The sequence below is a fragment of the Hordeum vulgare genome, chromosome 1H (assembly GCF_904849725.1).
Source record: "Hordeum vulgare subsp. vulgare chromosome 1H, MorexV3_pseudomolecules_assembly, whole genome shotgun sequence".
NCBI lineage: Eukaryota > Viridiplantae > Streptophyta > Magnoliopsida > Poales > Poaceae > Hordeum > Hordeum vulgare.
In genome coordinates this window covers 498420421-498445536 of record NC_058518.1, presented here as the reverse complement: position 1 = coordinate 498445536, position 25116 = coordinate 498420421, and the positions used below count along the sequence as shown (strand labels likewise).

At 42.7% G+C, this 25116-nt stretch overlaps 1 protein-coding gene and 1 pseudogene across 1 annotated transcript; one reads left to right on the top strand and one right to left on the bottom strand.

Moving 5' to 3' along the window:
* Positions 1-15321: 15321 nt before the first annotated feature.
* On the bottom strand, positions 15322-18606 carry LOC123402124 (annotated as a pseudogene).
* A 1848-nt stretch (positions 18607-20454) lies between these two features.
* On the top strand, positions 20455-21456 carry LOC123419305 (transcription factor TGA9-like). The gene has a single exon (XM_045107146.1). It carries the CDS (start codon positions 20504-20506, stop codon positions 21182-21184), a length of 681 nt encoding a protein of 226 aa, XP_044963081.1. The 5' UTR covers positions 20455-20503; the 3' UTR covers positions 21185-21456.
* Positions 21457-25116: the final 3660 nt, after the last annotated feature.

The following is a 25116-nucleotide window of genomic DNA, read 5'->3' as shown; positions in this document are numbered from 1 at the left end:
CGAGTGCTAATAAACTAGATGATACATTGCGCCAATTGGTGCACAGACCAATTGTTGGTCTGAAGTTCAGCGGATTATTCGAAAGATCCTCCCCCTTATATTGTATACAAATGATTATGTTTGTATTGCATTTCTATTTGGCTTGACAATGATCGTTGCCCATACTTTTCTTATAGTGTCATGCTAGATAGAGAACTACAACGAACAGTTGAGCCAATTGGCGTATAGACCAACTTCAACCAGCAAATTAAGTGAACTATTTGAAGGATTTTTTTTTGAACAGTTTGCAAATGATTATGTTCATGTCGTAGTTCTATTTTCCTAAAAATCATTGTTATAAACACAATGTGAATCTTTGGCCTTTTTCCTAGTGTTCTGTTGTGCGTGTGCATAAACAATGTTTTTTCACGAATCGTGTACCAAATTTCTGTATCTTTTTTCATCCTTCCCATATAAAAATAATATTGTAATCCTATGAGGAGTGAGACAACTGGTACCCTTGAACAAATCTTGACTCTTCTTTAAGAGAGTGGCATTGCGTTGTTTTTCTTCAATGAAATGGACACCCAACAACTTCTTACTCCTTGTCATACTCACATGGGCAACTAGAGGACTGAGTACTACAAATGTGAAGCTACAAGAAGGATCAACCATAAGGTAGATATTTTCGGGTTTCTTAGCTAACTGTGGGTTAGTGGGATATATGAGGAGAGGAACTCCCCTTATATAGAAGAAAAGTGTTGAACCATAAATGTCGAGTTCACCCTTATCCATTTGTATGACATAAGTTTGATCTAAACATACATCTATTGTCAGTTGTGTTGACTAAAATACATAAGTGTTTAATATAGCACCAAAATATGTAGTCAACAAACTTAATGATTTGTGGAGGCAATTATTTTTGGTTAAATATGCCATATGTGAGTACATCCTAATTTAAACCATCATTTGCCTCTCTTCCAACGATGTTTTAATGTGTTCGAGGGCACGACCGTTAACTCCATTGCCTTACTGCTACTACCATCTCCTTTTTTGTGAAGCAGTATATTCTTCCAAAACCTATGTAGTTGATGAGTCCAAAAAAGCATCATGTTTTACTTCTAGTTTTGTGTCCTATTTGTAGGATTCCTTGGAATTTTACCAAGATCGTCAACATGAAGGAGTTCTTGAGGCAAAGGATAGAAATGCTAGAATAAGTCTTTGAACATGTGAACTCTAATAAACTAGACATACCATAGTCTAAAATGTACAATATAGGGGGGGGAGACATGATGACTATGGGCAAAAAAAAGTTATATTTACTACGCTATCTAATGAGTCAATATCTCAAAACAAAAATGTGAAACACGCTTCTACAACATAAGTTCACAACATGCTTAGCTTGTTTAAATTCTGCTAAACATAATTATTTTTTAATACAACCAAGATGAAATCACGTAAACTTGTGCAAACCCATATCAAAAATAAAATACACATTAGTACTTACCAAAGAACTGAAAGTTCCCTTATTCTACAACAATATAAGAAAAGTAATTATTCAAAACTAGACACATAAAGTGTGGACCTTCTCACTATTAGAGACAACCACGAGGGTATATCAAATGTCATCATGTATGGGGTTGAAATTTAAAATTATGCTTCTACATACTTTAAGCATTCATATTCCTAAATGTATTGAAAAACATACTAAATGCCACATAATGTTTATGGTAATCACAACAACTCTCAGATTACAACCTTTGTAGTTGCCACCGTTGAAATTAATGAACAATAACCTACAACAATGTTCAACTAAATTGAAATGGACAAATAAACTATACCTAGAGCCTTCCTAAACATCTAAGGTATGCATGGTTGGAACGAGAAGGCATCATAGTGACAGAGGAAAGCAAGTCCACTTCGTCGGTGCCATTGGTTGTAGACATACCCTATTTTCTTCTTCTTGTGCTTCAATCTTGCGAGGATCTACAAAGTTCTCCATGGGCTTCCCCTCCATCTTAAGTGAATGCTTCTATTTTGCACTCTCCATGTGTTCAAACATATGACAAAAAGCCTTGACCACCCTAGCGAGATCACTGACACCACCATTATCACATCTACGAGTTTGGCCGCAACGATGACATATATTGTTGCCAAGAGTGATTAAATCAAGCGATGTGGTAACCAGTGCCAGTATTGCTATTTTTGTTGTCACTAGGGTCACCACATTCATACTAATGGGAAAAAGCAGTAAAGGTAGCGGTGGTCAGCTGAAAAAATGCGGCACTCGAGAGCATTATCCCACGACTATAGTTTGGCAGCTAAAAGTCCATGGTAAGAGGCAGGGAAGTCAAGGATAAGGGTGACAAGTGATTCTAGGAGGCGAAAGGGTAGAGGTCCAGGGCAAAGTGATGGGCTGCTAAATAATGAGGAGGCCCGTTCTTCTTGGAGGCGGAGAGGGTGGGACTTACAAAGCAGTTGAGCTCGTCATAGAACCTCATGGGCGCGCTCGGCCTTGTACTTCTTGTCCAGGGTGTTGATGCACATGTTTCACATAATGTTTGTGTGAGGGGGGATGCAACGCATAGTAGACATGCGGCCCAATTTACGGTACTCGTGACCTCTTCCCACTGCTTCTGGTGCAAGTTGTCGCAGTTGAGATCATTGTAGCAGCCGTCACAAGCGTCAATGAGCGTCGTCATCTTGCCGATCCTCTAGTAGTCCTCACGACAGGACAGGATGGGGCTGGGTGGTGGCAACCAGCCCCCTCCTTCTTCCGCACCCATATCCGCCGCTATCTCTCTCTACTCCCGTGTCCTCCCATGACAATTATGCCAAGCTTCCTTCTTATAAATCATGGTTCTACTAACGATATTGGTTACCATACCAAACTGTCGGGCAGGCAGATTCACATCTCTTACAACCCACACAATCTTCGGTTCTCAGCGCGTTTCTATGGTTCTCTTTTAAACGGTGAGGCCCTCTCTATACACCGGAGTCCCAACAAAAAATATGTTCAACTTATTATGAAGTAAACGAAAAGTAAGAAACACTATTTTTTAGTGTAATGGAGGAAACACTATTAAGTTAAGGATAAATCCACCCGAAAAAGATAAAGATACATTGTTTTTTCTCATTAATGATTAGAAAACGAAGACATTAAAGCAGAAGATACATAACACTTGTAATGCATACAATAACATAATAGTCGCGTCAAAGTGGTTCGGTAGATTTGAACCCACAACAATCCTAACACCACCAAACATAACGAATGAAGTAAAACCTGAAATCTATAGCTCACTTTCCATTGATTTTGTGAAGTGCAACTGAAACTGATTTACCTATGGGGAACATGGTTAACTTATTTGATATTAAATGCAATAAAGCTTTATGAACTAAGCAATTAGTTAACCTTAAACTTGACTTAGATAGTGGTGTGATTAGGACACACAACACTCTCACAATTTTCCCAAATCATGTTCACCATTTTCGCGGCTGTCTCCTTGCAATTCTGTTGGCTTCTTCAAGAAACAAGTGGTGACGACAAAATCCAACTTAATATGTTGGTTTCGTGGATGGTTGTGATCCAAGAAAAACCCTTTTGAGGAAATCTAAAATCTATGTCTAATTTTTCTCGTGGAGTTTATGTAAAATGGATTTATGTTTCAAGAGTATATTTATGGATATATATTTCAAGAGAATAGTTGTTAGTCTCTACTTTTCAACTAATATAGAGGTACATACAACATACAAACCTCCGCTAACAAAATGGACATTTATTTTTATATCAAAGGCATACCTATTCTAGTTATTCATTACTTATGTGTAAACGTAACAGGTTTATCCATCGGCCTATTAGCCGGTGCAACCCCTTTAAAATACTCTCACTTAACTCAAAATAATTAATAGATTTCTAAAAGCACCATCATGCAATAGGGCCAACACTATTAAAAATATCTTTCTACATCCGAGTTCTAACAAAGTAGATGACCCATTGCGCCAATTGGTGGAGAGACCAACTACAAGCCCGAAGTTAAGCAAACTATTTGAAGGATATTTTCTTGTACTATGTGCAAATAATTATCTGTGTATTGCATTTATTTTTGCCTTCATAATGATCATTTCTCATACTTTTCTTATAGTGACATGCCAGACAGAGAATCCACAACGATCCATTAAGCCAATTGGCACATAGACCAATTGCAACCAACAATTTATGTGAACTATTTGAATGATTTTTTCCTTGATTGTTTGCAAATGATTATGTTTATGTTGCAGTTCTATCTGCCTAAAAAATCATTGATAGAAACACAATGTGAATGGTTTGATTCTTTTGCTTGTGTTCTCTTATGCGGGCATCAAAAATGGGTTTCAGCAATGGTGTCCCAAATTTATGCATATTTCTTTCATACTTCCATAGGAAAAAAATCCGTACGCCCGTGAGGGTGGAGAAACAAACACCCAACCACTTCTCGCTCCATGTCATACTCACATGGACAACAGGACGATTTACTACTACAAATGGGAAACTACAAGAAGGATCGACTATCAGGTAGATATTTGCTGGTATTATTGGGTAACTGTGGGTTAGTGGGATATATGAGGAGAAGAAGTGCCCTTATATGGAACACAAGCGTTGAACCATAAATGTCTAGTTCACCCCTTATCCAGTTGTTTGCATTTAGTTTTATCTAAACATACATATGTTGTCAATTGTCTCAATTAAGAACGCAAGTATTGAATATAGCACAAAGGCATGTAGTCAACAAACTTGATCATTTATGAGTACATCCTAATTTAATACTATTACTTGTCTCTCTTCCAACGATGTTGCAATGCATTCGAGGGCACCACCATCAACTCCATCACCTTTACTGCTACCACCATATCCTTTTTTGAAGTGGTATATTAATCCTAAACCTATGTAGTTGATGATTCCAAAAATGCATCATGTTTTACTTCTAGTTTTGTGCCATAGTTGTAGGATTCCTCTGAATTTTACTATCTTTGTGGAGATTTTAAATGATTTTACCATGATACTCAATACAAAGTATTTTTTGAGGCGAAGGAAAGAAATGCCAGAATAAATGTAGCTCGGGGGGGGGGGGGCAAAAAAACCAGAGTTACATTTACTGTGCTATCTTTTGCGTCAATATCTCAAAAATAAATGTGAACCACACTTCTCCAAATTAAGTCCACAACATGGTTCACTTGATTAAAAGTTGCTACACATAAATTATTATTGATTACAACCATGATGAACTCATATAAACTTGTGAAAACCCATATTAGTAACAAAACACTCATCAATGCATCATGAGGTTATCACCACTTATATAAGAACGGAAAGCTCCCTTATTCTACAACTACAGAAGAAAGTAACACATTTAAAACAAGATTAATAAAATATGGACCTTCTCACTAATAGGGACAAGCACAAGAGCAAATTAACATGCCATCAGGTTGAAATTGAGAATCATGCCTCTACATACTTAAAGCATTGGAATTCCTAAACATTAAGGTGAAACGTACTAAATGCCACATGATGGTTAAGATTATCACATCAACAGTGATATTACAACCTTTGTATTAGCCACAACTAAATTTAATTAATGAACAATAACCTACAATAGTGTTGATCTAAACTGAAATGGAGAAATCAATTTTACCAAGAGCCTTCCTAAGAACCTGAGGTATGCATGATTCGAACGAAAGTCATCACATCGAGTGAGGAAACTAACTCCAGTCCGTCGGTGCCATTGGTTGCACACCCTTTGCTCTTCTTCTTGTGCTTCACTCTTGAGAGCTTGACATGTGCGTCGATGTGGTTCTTCATGGTCTTCCCCTCCAGCTACTTCATGAACTCAATTTTATTGTAGTCCATCTCGAGTGAATGCTTCTATTTGGCACCCTCCACACATTCATACATGTGAGAAAAAGCCTCGATCGCCCTAGCAAGATCGCTTACCAATGTGAGTTTGGCCGCATGAGGGGCATTTATTGTTGCCACCCGAGAGTGATTAAGTGGAGCGATGTAGTAACTGGTGTGAGTATTTCTATAGTTATTGTAACTAAGAACACATGAGTCATTCGAATAGGAAATTGTTGCAAAGGCAGTGGCGGCCTGCTTGAAATATGCGGCGGTCGAGAGGAGTGTCCCGTGTCTATAGTTTAGCATTGCCAGGGCCATGGGAAGAAGTGGGGAAGGCCAATATGAGGGTGACAAGTGCTTCTAGGCGGCACAAGGGTGGAGGCCGAGAGAGAAGTGATGGGCCAACGACTAATGATGAGTTGTGTTACTTCTAGGCGAAGAGGGTGGGACTTATCTTAGAGTTGAGCTCGTCATAGGAGATCCATGTAGAAGACCCATCATGGGCGCTCTCGGTCTTGTACTTCTTCTTGAGGTTCTCGGTGCGGATGTTTCACATAATGTAAATGTGAGGGGGTGGTGCACATGCTAGATATGCGGCCCAAGCTAACAGTACTGGCAACCGCTTGCCCCTACTTTTGGTCCAGGTTGCCACAGTTGAGCTCATCGTAACAGCTTCCCCAAGCGTCAATGAATGTCTCTGTATTGCCCTTGCTCGAGCAGAACTCATGGTAGCGCATGTTAGGGCTGGGTGGCGGCAACTATCTCCCCCCGACCCCCGACACCCATATCCGTCGCTATCTCTCTCAGCTCTCGTACCCCTCCTGTCAAAATTATGCCAAACTTCCTTCTTGTAAGTCATGGTTCCGCTGACAATACCGATTCCCATTCCACGGGCCCAACCAAAAATCTGTTGAACTTATCATCAAGTAGACAAAATGTAAGAAACAATAGTTCTAATGTAATGGAGGAAACATAATTAAGATATGGATACCCCCCCCCCCCCCCAAAAAAAAGATAAGGGTACATTGTTGTTCCTCGTTAATAATGTGAAATAAAACACATTAAAGCACAAGATACGCAACACTACTAATACCTATTGTAACATAATGATAACGTCAAAGTGCTTTATTAGATTTTAACCCACCCCATTCCTAAAGGAATTAAGTAAAAGAAATGAATTGAAAACTAAAATCTACTGTTGACTTCCAACTGCTTTTCTGTAGTACAGTTGAAACGATCTACATATGGAGAACATGGCTAACTTATTTGAAATTGAATGCAAACAGACTTTATGAAATAAGCAATTATCTAACCTTAAAATCGACTCAGGCACTGATATGACTAGGACACACAACACTCTCAGATTTTTCCCACATCATGTTCACCATTTCCGGAGTTGTCTCCTTCCAACTTCTCATGAAAACAAATAAAATTGTTATTTGTGTCGACTTCTTTAAGAAGCAGGTGGTGACGGCAAACCCAAGATAATATGTTGGTTTCGTTGATGGTTGTGATCCAATAAAATCCTTTCCACGAAACTGGAATCCATATCCGAGCATTTTTTGAAGTGTAACTAAACTAGATATCTTTTTTGACAGAATAGTTGTTAGTATCTACTCTCTCTGTACTTAAATAATTTTAGTTGAAGAGAACTAGCCTAGTTCTCCCCAACTATAATTATTTAGGTACATAGGAAGTAGTTTTCGACAAATATAGAGGTACATACAACATACAAACCTCTGATAAAAAAAGAACATTTATTCTTGACATGAAAGGCATAACTTCTTTGGCTAGTATGTCTCATAGAATTAAGTCATCGTTGAACACATACTAGCCAAAACTAGCCAAGTAGTAGTTATGTATACAAGTAACATGTTTATCCATCGGCCAATTGGATGATGCAACAGCTTTTGAATACTTTGATTTAACTCCAAATTGTTAACATATTTGTAAAAGCGCTATCTAACTCTACAAAAATCCATAAATATACAACATTTAGCCCTGCAAATTTAGATTGGTGTGAAGGCCGGTCACACAGGGAAGCCTGAAATTGCTATATTGTTGCAAGGAATGGATCTCACTACTGTGGCTCCTGTCGCGACCGAATACCAAGGTAGCATATCCTAGGTCTACAACCACACACGACACCGAGGGAGAGCTAACATCGGAGAGGAGGACTGCGGGAAACTATAAGGGTGTGTTTGGTTTGAGGGATATCCTCTTAGGGACAGGGATAGGCTTTTTTTTCGGTGGCTGCCACCCGTTTTGTTCCGGGGCAAAGAAGGATAGAGGCAACCAGATACCCCGAATATTCCTCAAAAACTGGGATGGCCAGACCCGCGAAAAACGAGCGGGTGGTGGCAACCATCCTGCGCGCTTCGTTCTCTCCTCTGGATCCCGGGCCAGGCCAGCGCGGCGGCAGGAGGCCGGGGCGGCCGACGCGGGAGGAGGGCAGGGCGGCCGGCGCGGGAGGAGGCCAGGGTGACCGGCGCGGGAGGCGGCCGGCGCGGGAGGAGGCCAGGGTGACCGGCGCGGGAGGCGGCCGGCGCGGGAGGAGGCCGGCGCGGCTGGATCCCACCCTCCCAACCAAACAAAAAATGGGATAACCCCACCCTCCCAATCAAACAAAAAAAGGGCTATCCCCAGCCACCTGGTTGGGGATATCTACAACCATCCTAGACTATCCCTCCAACGAAACACACCCTAAATGGCCAGACAGAGGCAGCGCCTCACAACCATCAAGGAGAGGCACGACAAGAGAGCAACGCTTGTACAACCTGGGAGTGACCGTCCGGGTGACCGCAGAGGCGTCAAATAGTGCCATTGGCATGGATTAACAATCGAAGATAGTTAGACTACTCACAACGAGGATAAGATATAGTAGTAAGTTAGTATCTTCACAGTGGATAGTAACATAGGATAGTAACATCAAGCTTTTCATTATTAGTTTATAGAATCATTTTGCCTTGTTATGCATTATGTTACTCATAATATAGATGTCGCCTAGCTAAGTTACTCAATTTCTTTTTCTTCTCATCAATTAGTTGCCACATCATATTTTTTACTTTCATTGTGGGTATTTTTAAAACAAACTAGATAGTAAAGGGGTTCGGTGGCGGTGATGAGAGTTAGGAAAGGGGGAGAGGGAGGGTAGGGGGTGGACATGGATTATAACTAGCCGCGCACCAAAACACCGAATGGCGAGAAACAGAAACTTCAATTTTGAATTGACAACACAGATGGCTCAACTATGGAAAGCCTACTATGATAACCTTCCATATATTTTGGTCATCTGAGAACATGGTCAAGAGAGTGGCTTTTGTGCACCCACAATCATAAACTCAACAAAACATTTAAAAACAATCTATAACTTTATGACTAATATTTTCTTAGACTAGTCTACGATAAACATCTAGTCGAGTCCAAAAAACTATTCCATTCACGTTTATGGAATGAACTAGTAGTGTCGGACCTCTTCAATGATGCCTCGACAAGCACCGGTCAGTGATGGGGGCTCAATGCTATTTGTATCTGTAGTAGTGTCATATAGATACACCGGGAAAGGTAGTAGATGTTGTGTCGGTTGATAGAATCTCACTGGTCTCTTACTGATCACTGATCTCATCAGGAAAGGTAGTAGACTTGGATTTGAATAAGATAATTTTTGTTCCAATATATTTGGTAATTAAATAGGTTTGGTGCTGAAATTAATTATGTAGAGAAGAAATATTTTTTCTACGTTCGCTAAACAACATCATGCTAAAGATTTACCTCATGAGAATGTAATTATCTGCCTTGCTTCTATTGCCCTCCTACTTATCCTTTGGAGCAATACTTTTACTAGACCATGAGAATGATATGAATATGCAGGAAAAAAATAAGATAATATATTTTTTTAGGCAGAAACCTATTCTTAAATATAATTTGTGTGTTGAAACTTTTGGGACATTCTCCTCCTCCCAAGGGGTGATCTTGTGTTTGGATTAAAAAAACTTTCAAATATCTTAATTATGCTTATCTTGATGAAAAGAAAATACATCATATTTACTACTCTCTCGCAACTTTCATGATTGAGGAATACCACCCCATCTACAAAACAAAGCCTAAGGAATTTACTTAACAACAACGATTTCCTAGTGTGATCAAGGTTCATAGGTTCCTACCTAGAGGATCTACAAACATAACCACATCGTCCATAATCCTACTCATGCATAGTATCAAGCGGGACTAAATGCATAAGAAAAAACATGGGGATATAAAAAGTATGATCAAAGTGGGAACTTCCCTGATACGGTTAATGAAGATATGTCGCACTAATAATCGTGATAATTCTACTCTTCACATTCCGAGCAATCTATCGTAAACGAACGAGTTCAACTCAATAACCATGCCATATAGAAGAATCCAAATAAAGACTAGAAGAAAATATGGCCTAGTGCAAAAGAACAACAACACAAATAAGCTTGTTAAATATTACGAGTCGTTTTAGTGTTATGCCGTGATCGGTGAAGGAATCAACTCACAAGAGTCAATGGCTGATGGACTGTTGGTATATAAGCTTAGAGCATCTCGCTATACAAACGCCGCGCCGTAAAAAAGGCAGTTTTAGTGCACGCGCAACGCGGCGGGCAGCTCCAGCGGGCGCGCAAAAACGGCGCGTGCGCCATTTCCATTTCAGCGCGCTGGCCGAAACGCAATCTCGCGCCCCTTATTTGCTGCGCCGGCTCCCGTGCGCGCGACTCTCCGGCGCTCGCTCCTGCTCTCTCCCGCGCTCGCTCCTCCCTCATCCGGCCGCGCCGCCGCCGCCGCTCGCGCCCCCGCGACCGTTCAGCGCTTCCCCGGCCTATCCCCGCGCCACCGTCGCCGCCGGCGCCCGCCGGCGACCACTGAGGCGCTTCCCCGGCATGTCTCCGTTGCGGGCGCCGCCCGCGCCCCCCGGCGACCGTTCATGCGCTTCCCCGGCCTCCCCGCGCCGCCGCGCTTCCGCCCCACCCCCTCCCAGTCCGGCCGGCCCTCGCGCGCCTCCGACGTCCGATGAACAGCGCCCGAGAGCTCGCTGCCGCGCCGCGCCCGCAAGGCGTTCGACAAAACGCCTACAAGGTATGTATTGCTCCAAACTTATGAATTTGGTGCATGTTTTGAATGGTAGTTTTTACAGTATAGTATTGAACATTATATATGAGTTCGTCGTATAATTCTTTCGAAGAAGAATTTGATATGGAAGAGGTGGAGGATCTTGCAATGATCATAGCTATGCATATCAATAAAAAACCGAAGCACGGTGGTTCGGTTATGGGTCGGAAGAAAATTTGGAGAGATAGGATTGATGCCCATAACAGACTGATGAAGAACTATTTCGTGGAGAATCCCACATACCCGGAGTCGTATTTTCGTCGCTGGTTTAGGATGAGCACAGACTTGTTCAAGCGCATTGCACAGAAACTAGCGAGTCATGACCGGTTTTTCCAGCAAAGGAGGAATGCCGCCGGAGAGCTTGGGCATAGCACCTTTCTGAAGGTGACAGCCGCATTGCGTATGTTGGCATACTGTATCCCGGTTGATCTAGTTGATCATCACTTGGCTATGGGTGAGAGCCAAGCCATCATGTGTGTCAAGCGCTTTGAAGTGGGAAATGTGCAAGTGTTTGGCGAGGAGTATTTGAGATCTCCCACTGCTGAAGACGTCGCAAGTCTATTGGCGATGAACAAGGCTCGCGGCTTTCCTGGCATGCTTGGCTCAATAGATTGCATGCATTGGAGTTGGAAGAATTGTCCAAAGGCATGGCATGGGCAATTCCACGGTAAAAAAATGGTTCCACTATAATCCTTAAAGCGGTGGCCGATCAGGAGACTTGGATTTGGCATGCATTCTTTGGAATGCATGGATCTTTGAATGATATCAATGTTGTCAACCGGTCACCACTGATGAATAAGATTGCAGATGGTGAGTTGCCACCGGTGCAGTTTGTAGCAAATGGTCGTACGTACAACTATGGCTATTATCTAGCGGATGGCATCTATCCAAAGTGGCAAACCTTCGTGAAGCCGTTGAAAAAGCCGGAAGGTAAGAAAAATCTTGATTTCCACAATGCTCAGGCGGCTGCTAGAAAAGATGTGGAGAGAGCATTTGGGATTTTGCAAGCCCAATTTGCTATTGTTAGAGGACCGGCTAGATTTTGGGATCAAAAAATGCTTTGGTACATCATGCACGCTTGTGTGATCATGCACAACATGATCATCGAGAATGAGCGTGGCCAAGATTTAGATTACTCACAATATGAGCTCTTGGGACATCCCGTGCGAGTGCGATGGAGGGCTGAAAGGGTAGCCCGTTTTGTTGCCTCCTATCATGCCATTCGGCGTCCCGCAACGCACAATGATCTTCAGAAGGATCTGATTGAAGAGTGGTGGGCATGGCATGGACGACAAAGAGCATGATTTGGTTGTGTTTATTGCATTATTTGTATTGTATTGTATTTGTATTTGTATTGTATTGTTCATGAACTATTGGTATGTTTATTGCATTATTTGTTGTACTGAAGGATAAACTATTTGTTTGAGTTGTAAGACTATTTATTGTTGATTTATTTTTTTTGTTTGATCGTTTTTGAGCCTATTTTTTGAAATGTATATGTGGTGTATATGTCGTTTGTGCGTGCTGCGCGCGGTGCATTTTTGTGCACTGCTGGAGCGGCGCGCGTGCTGCATTATAGCGCGGTTGCTGGAGCGAGCGCCTATCCCCGCGCTAAACCAGCCAAAGCGTGCGCTGCAAACGCATTTTTAAGCGCGGCGCGAAGCGCATTTGTTGAAGATGCTCTTATGTTGAGATGATATGGAATGTGATCTAAAGTATATAGATACATCGGGAAAGGTAGTAGTTGTTGTGTCGGTTGGTAGAATCTCACTGGTCTCTTACTCATGACTGATCTCATCGGGGAAAGGTGGTAGACTTGGATTTGAATAAAATAATTTTTGTCTCAATATATTTGGTAATTTAATCGGATTGGTGCTGAAATTAATTACGTATAGAAGAGATATTTTTTCTACGTTTGCTAAACAACATCATGCTAAAGATTTACCTCATCAGAATGTAATTATTTGCCTTGCTTCTATTGCCCTCCTACTTATCCTTTGGAGCAATATTTTTATTAGACCATAAGAATAATATGAATATACAGAAAAGAAAAAATAAGATAATATATTTTTTAGGCAGAAACCTATTCTTAAATATAATTTGCGTGTTGAAACTTTTGGGACATTCTCCTCCTCCCAAGGGGTGATCTTGTGTTTGAATTAAAAAAAACTTTCAAATATCTTAAATATGCTTATTTTGATGAAAATAAAATACATCATGTTATTATCAATTCTGATATTTTCAGAGATATACCATGAAAGTGGGCAGCTCGCCATGGGCGGGAATGCGCACGGGCGCGGGTGGAGATTTTTGGGTGGGCCGATATAGTCAGGCTCGGGCGTGGCAGGTATCTAAACTCCCGCAAAGTCCTTCAAGTTTGGTTTCATTTTGCGGGAAAAACATGATCCACACTACGTGACGGACTGATACATGCATGTGTTTGATGGTTTCTGAGGATACGTACTGTGCGGTACAAATGTGTACGGGCGATACAAGGGTCTGCGTCGGAGATACCCTAATATAAACTTAGGAGTAACTTTAATTTGAGAAGCAGTAATTTAAGAGTAATGCTACATCTACGTAAATGTTTACGTACGTTTACAGGATAGTCTGATTTGGCAATCATTGATTGAATTAAGAGAAGGGTGAGGCCCATCCACCTTTGAAAATCAGGAAGGGCATGTTTAGATTAGTTGAAAGATTTATTAAACTTAAGTATGATTTAGTAGGTCTAGCATTTTCGGTAATTTAAATATGAAGCGGTAGACTAATCATCCGTTTAGTTGAGCTAGTGACCATGTAGGGGGGCGATAAGTGCGTAATCACGCAGTGCCACGCGTAAACTCTGGAGTCTGAAGCCATGAGACGCAAGTATTGCTTAATGCAGTACGGGGAAGTGACAAAGTGAGAGCAATGCTCTTTCTCCTTGGCGACGATGAAAGGTCGTCCAAGATGTCAGGCCAGGCCAAGCCGCACGCCGAATCAGACGACAGATTGCTCCATTATTGATGGCGGAAAGTCGAAATCTAACCTCCGGGGGACACTAGCAGACGACGATATCCACATTGTCTTCACACCCGAAATGGCACTAAACTATTACTGCCATCCCTAATTTAAAACTCTCCCGCTCCCAGCAAAAGGGGACCGTCCATCCCGTTCAGGTTCAGCGACGGATTGCTCCGGCCTCAGGTGATCAATTCCAACTGGGACGTGTAGGCGCACAAATAAGTAGTATGCGTTCCATGGTAACTATCTTTTGTCTAGCCTCTCACCCCGAAAACTGGAGTAGTATTTTTCGGTGCTAAGAGGCTAGTTATGATATACTCCTTTAGTAAAAAAAACATAACAATGTGTTTAAAACATTACTTAGTGATTTAAATGCTTTTATATTTATTTGTGAAGGAAGTACTAACTAGCCTCTCGGACCAAGAAAATACAGTGTGAAGGTCAGTTATGAGTACAAGACAAAATTTTGTTATAGTACTTTCTCTCACACAGTTTAGAAGGCATGCACGTATACTTATATCATCAATTTAACTTATATAAAATATATTATTTAACATAAATATTATATCATTAGAAAATAGAACATCTAAATTTCTAATGATATATTTTTTGTAAAATATGCTTTTCATTAAGTTGGTCAAATTGACGACCTAGATACATGTGCCGGATTTGTAAACTCAGACAGAGAGAGTATTTCCTTCTTTACGGTTTATGGGGCTTATCTCTAAATTTTCAAATTTTATTATATTAGACTCAATATAACTCTAAGTGAGTTAAAGTATTTTGAATCTTACGTCATATTTAATTCATAGAGATAAGAAAAAGGAAATTAATGATCATGCATGTATTTTTTTACATACGCCATGCAAGTCCAATAAGAGAGAGAGTGCTACACTTAGGGTGTGTTCAGTTGGGGACCAAATGTCATGGAATGGAATGGTTTCATTCCAGAGGAATGGATCCGTTCCATTCTTGTGTTCGGCGGGAGCAAAAGAGTAGAACATGTCGGTTCTGTTCCGGTGTTTGGTTGGAAGCACGTAACGAAAAATGGAACAACATAAAATTCAAAATTTCAGCAGCATTTCTTTTGTAATTTGAAGAAAGACAACATAACAATAGATATTTACAAGTTTATAACACATAAATGACAACACATAACATAATTTTCAACAAGGTGCACATATAACAAGGTTCACATATGAAATTACCAAAAGCATCAAAGTGCAATAGTCATACATGTCAAGTTCACATACGAAATCTCCAACAGCAGCCAAAGTGCACGTCAGTCATGTGTCAAGTTCACATACTTGTCAACCATACAACCATCGAATTTAGAAGTTCTTCTTCACATACCTACTCACCCAAATAGATTTGTTGATTTGGGTTAGTTTCATGAAGGCTCTTGCTATCTTGGGATTGTCCACAAGATGAGCATGGTAGTGGGCTAGGTGTTCTTCATCAAAATCTGGCAATACAAAGACTACATCCCAAAGGTCATCGGGTATGTCATGATCATCTCCACTAGACTTCGCAAGCGCTTCACCCACAAGTTTGAACCCATCTTTGAGAGTGATTACTAGTGGATCATCATCAACATTCTTTACCTTAGCCTTCTTTTTGGGTGGTGCTTTCGGGTCAGAAGATTCACCAACATTTGGTGACGTGTTCACCTCAGCATTCTCCTCGTCTTCGATATCAATAGAAAGAAGATCATTGCCAGACCCAGGACCCAACCCCTTAGCACCGATTGTCCCATAGATGGAAGCCAAGGCATGATAGTGTTCAATTGGGGTATTCAAGAAGGGGCATCAACTTTGTGGGTCTACAAAAAATGTTCAAATGATTAGCATAATACAAACATAAAATGGCATCAGATTTGTGGGTTGAGAAGCATAGCATACAATGCCGTGTATAGTGCTCCTTGTTGAGCCTAATTGTGCAAGTATCTTCATCCCATAGAGCTCCACTTAAATTCTTCAAGTTGACTACCTTTCCCCAAATCTTCATCCACTTCTTGAGATGATTTTTGACTTGATCTCCGGTAACAGAAATCCTGAATTGCTCGTTTAGAACAACAACGCATTGTCTATGATGCACATCTCTGAATCCACTTGAAGTCGTCTTCCCATCAACAACAAGACCGGCCAAAAAACCCAGCATGGTTTTCGTCATGGGATTGGTCCACACAATGATCCCATCTCTCTCCGAACTCGCACTTGCAGCGGTGACTTCAACACTCTCCATTTTTGTCCAGCCAACAAAAAGAAGGCAAAAAACATGGTTTAAATATGGTAAATGGTACAATCTGTCCAGCCATCAAATAATTTCAAATATAATTCCATAAACATCACAAATACATGGTTTAAATATGAGAAATGGTACAATCTATCCAGCCATCAAATAATTTCAAATATAATTTCATAAACATCACAAATACATGGTTCAAATATGGTAAATGGTACAATATGTCCGGCCATCAAGTAGCTGCATAGACATCACAAATACATGGAGTGCGCCACACTCATAGATTAGCATACATGAGTTGTCAATCTTACCACATTTGGGCTACCATTTGAAGCCTACGGTCTATCACGGCCCTAGTGTCACTTGCCTATTGTCTTGATGTTCGAATTGGTTGGATGGTCAATGTCACTTCCGGTATAATAAATTCATCGATCCCTTGTGATATTGCATAATTGTGAAGGACACAACAGGCTATAACAATGTCAACTTGTACCGGGAAAGTAAAGAATGGTTTGGCATCATCTAAAATTTTGAAACGCCTCTTGAGACATCCAAAAGCCCTCTCCACCGTCACCCGTAGAGATGAGTGCCTAAGGTTGAATAGCTCCTTATCATTTTTGACTGGATTGTTACCCCACTCATTCAAATGGTATCTCACACCATGAAAAGGTGGTAAAAACCCGGGCTTGGCTCCATAACCGTCGTCAACTAGGTAGAACTTTCCTAAAAGGTGGTTTTTTTGTGACAATGGTTTCTAGAGGCAATAACATATGGACAATAACTATCTAAGGCAATTTATTACCTGGTGATACTTGTAAGTATCTATCATGTGTTAATGCATCAACTGAAACGGGCGCATCGTGGGCTGACCCCTCCCAACCAGCCAACACATATGTGAAGCGGAGATCAAAATCTACGCTGCCATCACATTTGGGTTGTAAAGGCCTTCCTACCATGAAAAGAATGTTCGACATCTTTGATACCACCTGCTCTCACATGTGTACCATCGATAGCTCCAATACAATCCTATATAGTGATAAGTATTAAATGTCATATCATATAGCCTAAATACCTAAGAAATGGTTACTGAAATTACCTTCAAATATGGGTCAACCCAATGATTTCCTTCAATTTTTGCGGGGGTCTCCAATGCTGGTGGCTGTATATAATCATTACAAAGATCGCCTATGGCATGAAGAGACTTTCTAAAGTATATGCTCCTTGTGCCATACGATCTACAAAAATTGGCTGACACCACCCTACTTCGAAGTTTATGCCCAATTGTATAAAAAACATTGCTAATTGTTGCTCCATACTAACATGTGGACTATCTTCTAGCAACTTGCGATCCCTCATTATGTCACACAAGTTGAAAAATGCAGCTCTTTCAAACCTTAGCATGTTTTTACATAAGACATCGCTTTGCCAAATTTTTTGGTTTAGATAATCGTATCTGATTCGATCACTTTGATGCATTGGGCCATAGGTAATACGTGGTCTTCTCTTCCTTACTTAGCCCGAACAATTACTGCCACTGCAGCTAGTGCAACAAAAACAACAACTCCTCTAACCATCTTTTTCCTTTTGTTCATCTCCTTCACCACCTACAAAATATGCGGACTATCAACATATATATTGCACTGGACAACAGATAAACATGAGCACTAGCAGCATATACATGAGCACTGGGTTATCTTACCTTCAAAACGACAGAGTCTTCCCTCTGTCCAGTTGCTGTCGAGATTCCCTCTGTCCAGCTGCTGTCGAGATTCCTTCTGTCCAGCTACTGCAAAACGAGAGAGAAAAAAGTTAGCAGAGTTAGCAGGCAGTGGGGAGAGGAGGGAACGACGAGGAGAGGAGGAGAGGAGAGGAGGGGAGGGGGAGGCGGCCGCCGGACGACGGGGCGAAATGGCCGCCGCTGCCATCGGGGATGGGCCGAAGCAGCCGCCTCCGCAACCGAGGATGGAGAGGAGAGGAGGGGAGGGGGAGGGAGTTGGGGGAGACGGCCTCCGATCGACGGGGCGAAACGGCCGCCGCTGCTGCCGGGGATGAGGCAAAACATCCGCCGCTGCCATTGGGGATGGAGAGGAGAGGAGGGGAGGGGGAGGCGGCCGTCGGCCAACGGGCCGTAGCTCAGATCCATGAAGGTGGAGGGACGGACAAGGGGGGAGGAGCGGGAGGCGGCGCACCTGGGAGCGAGGCGAGCGCGAGCGCAGCCGTTCCACGTGGTACGGTCGTTTTCGAGGTATGACCTCGTTCCGCATCTGGACCGAATATTCAGTCCAAGGGAACCACTCTGTGCTTGTTCCAGGTCCAACTGAACGCGAGAACGTGGGCTCGTGATGGGTCGGACCCGTGCCATTCCATGCCATCCTTCCAACTGAACACACCCTTATTGCTTGGGAATCAAACAGGTAGAAAATATTTTATTGGCTAGTTAAACTAGTGTCATCCATTTGCAATCCACCTTAATTAATAAGATTTCAGATTTAAACCCTATAAACCAAAAGAGGGAGTACTAACTAGCCTTTTTGCGAGAAAAAATACAGTGAATAGACTAGTTATGATATCATAAGTCTACACTGTCCTATCATATGGTATTTTTCCACCAATACCCAATTAACCATCAGATCAACGACAAACTAACAAATAGTTGAAATTAATTTTGTATATTTTCTTTAATTATCTGGGAGTCCACCATCAAATCAACAACAAAGTTCATCGTAAAAAAATCAACAACAAAGTAACAAATAGTTGACATTCTTGTATATTTTTCTTTAATTCTTTGGGAGGCTTCGTCGTCACCATTATTAGAGAATAAAAAACATATTTTAGAAATGTAAAAACTATTTCATTCAAAAAATAAAATTTGGATCTGCAAAAATTTCGATGACCCCCACCCTCCCCCACCACCATCTAGTTCTGTGCTCGTCGTGGCCTCCCTCACAAACGCATACAAAATTTTAGGTACCTAATATGTCAAAAATACTTGTTAGAGAAATAAATATATTTTAACATATTTTAATTTTAGATACATTCATTTTTATCCGTCTTTACGAATGTAGGGTATAACAAATGAGAACAGACGTTTGGCTCCCGGGAGCCACGGAGGCTGAAATTTTTGAAAAAATTAAAATTCATAAATTTTAGTTTCAAAAAATCTTAAAAAAATATACAACTAAACAAGGATGTGATCCGTGTGCGTGTAAAATTTCAGGTCGAAATACTTTAAAACGCGACCTGTACAAAAAAGACGAATTCATGGTCTAAATGATGAATAGTAACATGTGTAAAAAATTTCAAATTTGTCTTTTTTGCACAGCCCTCATTTTAACGTATTTTATTCTGAAAATATACATACTTATGTATTATACCTTCATTTATCTATGTATTTTTTTCAGAAATTTTTGAAATATTAAAATACGAATTTGCACGAAATTTAGAGTTTGAATTTAAAGACCTCGATAGAGTTCGGGAGCCAAAAGCAATTTCCGATAACAAATACGATATAATTAGGCACCGTTTCCTCAAGCTTTCCCTTGACGCACCATCCGTTTCTCAACAGTCGAAGGTGGCAACCGCACATGACGGGTGGGTTCGTTAGAGCAAGTACAATAGTAGAGCCGGCTGCCGGCTGTAAGCTCATGTCATGTCATTTATAGCCCATCTTATAGCTAACATGTACAATAGTTGGTTAGAAGAGTGTACTACTTATTTATTATATGACCTACCTTTCATTCTCACAAAGTGCCTAGGAGCATATGCTAGAGCTGGCTCTTAACTAAGAGTCCGCTTACCTTCTCTCTTCTCTTTTCTCTCCTCCAACTAAGCAAAAATATACTACTTTATTTCTTATAGCCTGACTCGGATTTATTGTATTTGCTCTACGAACTAGAGTTGGAGGAGTAGATTATAATAGGCCAACGTATTGCGCGGACCGATGCGTCCACTGGCACGCCGGGCCCCATGTCAGCCTCATCCGGGCCGCTTTGTCCCGCAGCTCATCTAGTCGTGAGCGTGACGCGGTACGTCGCCGTCCATCGCCACCTCGCCACCCGGCCACCACACATGGCCTCCTGCATGCGGGTCACCTGTCGCGGCCTCATACGCCCCGGCGGCCCGCGCCCGCAGCCGTCGCTTCCTCCCCTTCAACGGCCCCGATCACCCCGCCGCCAGCTATAAGTTCCGCCGGCACGCGCACGAGCGACCTCACCGTACTGTACTGCCCCCCCGCCTGGCCAGAAAAGGGAGACAACCGGAGTCCGGGCGATGGAGCTGGAGGCGGCGAGGCGGCGCTTCCAGCTCTGGCTCCGCGGGCTGCGGTCGCTGCGCCGCGACCTCCGCACGGCGCGCTGGGCCGACGACCCGGCGCAGCTCGCCAAGCTGGTGGCCGGCTACGTGTCCCACTTCGCCGACTACTGCGCGGCGCGCGCGGAGCTGGACCCGGTGTGGACGCTGGCGGCGCCGTGGGCGAGCCCCGTGGAGCGCGGCGCGGCCCACTGGCTGGCCGGCTGGCGGCCGACGACGCTGGTCCACCTGCTCTACACCGAGTCCGGCCGCCGCTTCGAGGCGCAGCTCCCGGACCTCCTGCTGGGCGTGCGGTCGGGCAACCTCGGCGACCTCAGCCCCGCCCAGCTGGCGCAGATCGACGAGCTGCAGCGCCGCACCGTGGCGCAGGAGGACGAGCTGTCGCGCGAGATGGCGCGGGTGCAGGAGGGCGACGGCTTGGTGGGCGCGGGCGGGGAGCTGTTGGACGTGGGCGGGCTCGTCGGCCGCGTCGGCGCAGTGGTCGCCGGGGCCGACGCGCTGCGGCTGCGCACCATGAAGCGCGCCGTGGAGATCCTCGAGCCGGCGCAGGCCTCCGAGCTGCTCGTCGCCGCGGCGGACATGGAGATCGGGTTCCGTGAGTTCGGGCTCAAGTACGACGGCGTCGGCGCCGGCGGCTCCTGACGTGCAGCCAGCTCGGTCATCATCGGCAACCGGCGCCGGCAGGCCCAGCCCGGTTTTTTTTCCAGGTGTAGCTGCTGGTTTGACTGGGACAGGGAGGCTTTCCACTCTTGTAATCTTGTTGCCGCGACGATTGTCCGCCAGATCGGTGGATCGACGGCTGTCGCGCGGTGAGTGTTTCGTCGTAGCTGGGCCGTGTCAGGGCGTGCTGTTGACCGAGAGACAAGTAATAAAATGCAGAGCAGAGACAGACGCTGCATGTTTTTTTGGACTAAGAAAATGCGTGTTTTGGTTTCGTTGACAAGTCGGCCTTCGCTTCGCTTCTCTTCTCTTCTTGTGGTGGTAGGAGGTAAAAATAATCATGTGACAGCGGACGACTCGGTGAGAACTTGAACACTCGTATCATGGACCGTCTGATCTATAACGTGGGCTATTGATTGAGTCTCGTGTTAGGATTTCACGTGGGCTACTGATTGAATCTCGTGTCTTACTGATATGCGCACGGCAGAGCGTGAAAATTACAACGCGTCTATGAAAATTCTTTAGAACCTAGGTGATTGTTGATTGGCTGTAAAATGAGTTGAAAAATAGCATTCACATTACACATGCATATAGAAATATTATAACGGAGTACTAATTAGCTGCAAGGAGTAAATGCAATCCGCCTTAAACCTTGTGTGTTGTGGAAATGCACGCAAACTTAACTGTGCCTTCTAAACCGTGACGGAGGTAGTACTGTAATAGGGAGTCGTCATTAGAGCATCTCCAAGAGCCATCCAAAAACTACTCCACGCGTTAAATTATTCGTTTTTTCAGCGCCGGACAGCTCCAACAGAGGCTGTAAAATCATGCGTGCACTAAAAATTATTTTGGGCACGCGTTGAAAAACACTATCGCGCGCACTATATTTGAGGCGCCGGTACGCGCGCGCGGCAAACTCTGGATCGCTGCAGGTAGGGCTACTGGATTGGACGCCGCACGCGCGTCTGTTGAAGATGCTTCGGTTCCGGCGCATTAAAAATGCTACAGTGACGTGTTAAAATTTTTATTGAACGTGAATTCTTTGTGTGGCTATTGGAGATGCTCTTGGAAACAAGATCTAGCAACCGTTGAAGAAACAACGGTTGAGGCATCAGCCCACGGTGAACATGCTTGCAATACTTCAACATTAACCGAGAGCCCGAGAGGGCTAGAGAACGAAACTATGTCTCATTTCACCATTAGTCGAGAGGGCTAGAGAATCAGATCATGTCGTAGAATGGAGTCCAAGTTGCCGCATCAAGAGTCCACCAACTGCTTCACTTGATTAACACGCTAATTTTCAAGCTTTGAAAAGAGCCAACAAATCTACCAATACCCGCCTTCATATGCCCTTTGTCGACGCTAGATCATGTGTCGTAGAGGTAGGGAGAACCTAATGATATCTTCTAACGGCTCCTTGTCCTCACCAGTAGATCCATGTTGTGAGGAAACCAAAATTTAACGAAACAAGCTTGCTAGTATTTTCATCATTTTGCCATTTTGAGAAACTTGCATGAAAAAGAGGAGGAGCGTTGGTCGGCATGTCTTTTTTGTAGCACTTATATTGTACATATGGCATCACCAAGACCCATTTTTAGTGTGCTTACATGTGGCTAGAGGAGGAGCGTTGGTCCGCATAACTTCCTAGATTTATTAGGTGTATGGTCTTGTTTTGGTGTTTTCACTTGCCGCAAAAAACCGTTGCGGAGCATCCTAGGGTCATCACCATGGCCTTCAACCCATCGCCAAGTGACACAAATCACATATACAAAGGTGAATTCTATTCATTATGTGTGTACATTTGGTTTTTTCAAGGATGGTATACTACTTGAAACTTCTACCATGTTTACCTTTAGGTTCGAGGCCTCGAGCCCAACTCACACATGGCACGTCAAAGGTCAAGCACAAACGACTACGTAATCCAAGAGGGAAGCATGGAAGCGAAGATGAAACCGCGAAGGCCAAGGCCAGGCTCCCAAAGAATCAACGGGTGTCCGCGCGAAGTCTAGCTAGTAGCTAAGAAACTCTCTAGATACTCGTGCTCTTGAGTCCCATCATCATCTCTCTAGATACATCGTGCCCAGGAGACCCTTAACCCTATGTGTCCCAAACATGCCCGGTCCCCTGGGCATGCATGTGCGCAAGTAGTCGGGGCATCGTCCAATGTCCATGTATCTTCTTCTTTTGCCCCTCTTTTACTCTTTGCCTATGCCTACATATACCTCATCCCCGCGTGGACTCTAGGGTTAGGAAACCATAATATAGAAACTTGAGAGAACTTTGCTCAATCAATCTTCCACTTGGGATCAAGACCTCTTTAGGGAGAATAACCCACATGGACTTCAAGGCCTTGACCTCTCTTTGAGATTTGGAGAAGACTATCTCTCAAGGCCTTCATATCTCCTAGAGAATCGGGAAGAACTACTCTTACTTTTATTTCCCCTTATTTTTCTTGGATCTAAGATGCACCACTTAGATTGTCTTGGTTTTGAGGAGTAATTGATGTGGGTTTTGTCGTTTGACTGTTTTCTCTTGTATTTTCCTTTGATTCCCCTTGAATCTTGTGTTATTTCTGAAATCCACCTTCCATTTGTAAAAACAAGGCCATCATAGTAGCTCGCCCCATATAAAGAATTGTTAACGTCAATTTACTTACTGCCACTTATGCCTCTTGATGTTTTTCTAGGATGGCTATTTTCCATATTTTCTAACAAGAAGGAATTGTTCTTTACAAATCATGTGTGAACAAAGATGATCCACTCACGTGCATAACGTGGAGAAAAACAAGAAAAACATACATAAAACTTTGTGCTAGATCATATGATCTTTCTTGTTTAATGAGAAGTATAGTGTAATATAAACCCCAATCCATCATCCATTTTCTTTTCTTTTTTGTTGGTATATGTAAGTGAATTCTTCACAACTCTCTTTGACAATAAATAGCTATGTAATGATTGTTTCCTACAAAAGAAAATCTATTTTTACGGACAAATATACGCATGCCCTTTGGCTTATTGAATTACAGACAAATATACACATGCCCTTTGGCTTATTGAATTACAAACAAATATACACATGCCCTTTGGCTCATTGAATTCATTTATCGTTCAGTTCATCCAGAAGTACAAACTCATGAGAAACCGAGCAATATATTTAACCACTTGCTTCGTGTCTAGGCTTCTCAGGTGTTAGACATGTGACTGATGCAGGCTATAACTTTTATGTTTAATAGTTGGTTAGCCAGATCTAGAACTCGAGTCTTCCTAGCTATGATAACATATGGAGTGCTTATGCATCAGCCAATTCATTCAAAAGTTTGAACTTCTGGAGAAGGGCAGACAATGTATTTCAACACGGCTCACGCCTATTTCATCGCTTCTAAGTTTTCATCCATGTATTCCTCAGGTAAAAGTTTTTATATCTTGTATTTGGCAATGAAGATTTCCTTAGAAGGCATCTCATCTGATACATTTCTTGTGTTGCAATTCTCCATTCTCCATCATTTGTGGTTGGACATCATTAAGCTTGAATAAAATACAAGTCAACATGTATTTGTAAAATGCATTAGTAGTTCTACATTAGTCCTACATGTAAAGCAAGTATGATGTGGATTAGAATGGTTGGATGTCTCTAAGAAGCCTTAAGGCTGAGGGATACACGTTGCTCTCTGATGGGGTTATAGTCCCAGGATAGGGTCATAGGCCTGACCTATAGGTCCTACCCAAGGACTACCCTTCATAGAGGACAAGGCCCTTAGACAGTTCCGACTGAACTAAAGACTCCCCCATCATCCAGTCGGTGACGAGCACTCAGAGCGTATTTAACGTACCGACTGGATTCCACTCTGTACATAGTAACCTCCCAGGAGGGCAACGGTCATACATTTTCATACACCATTATTTACATTTAAGGCT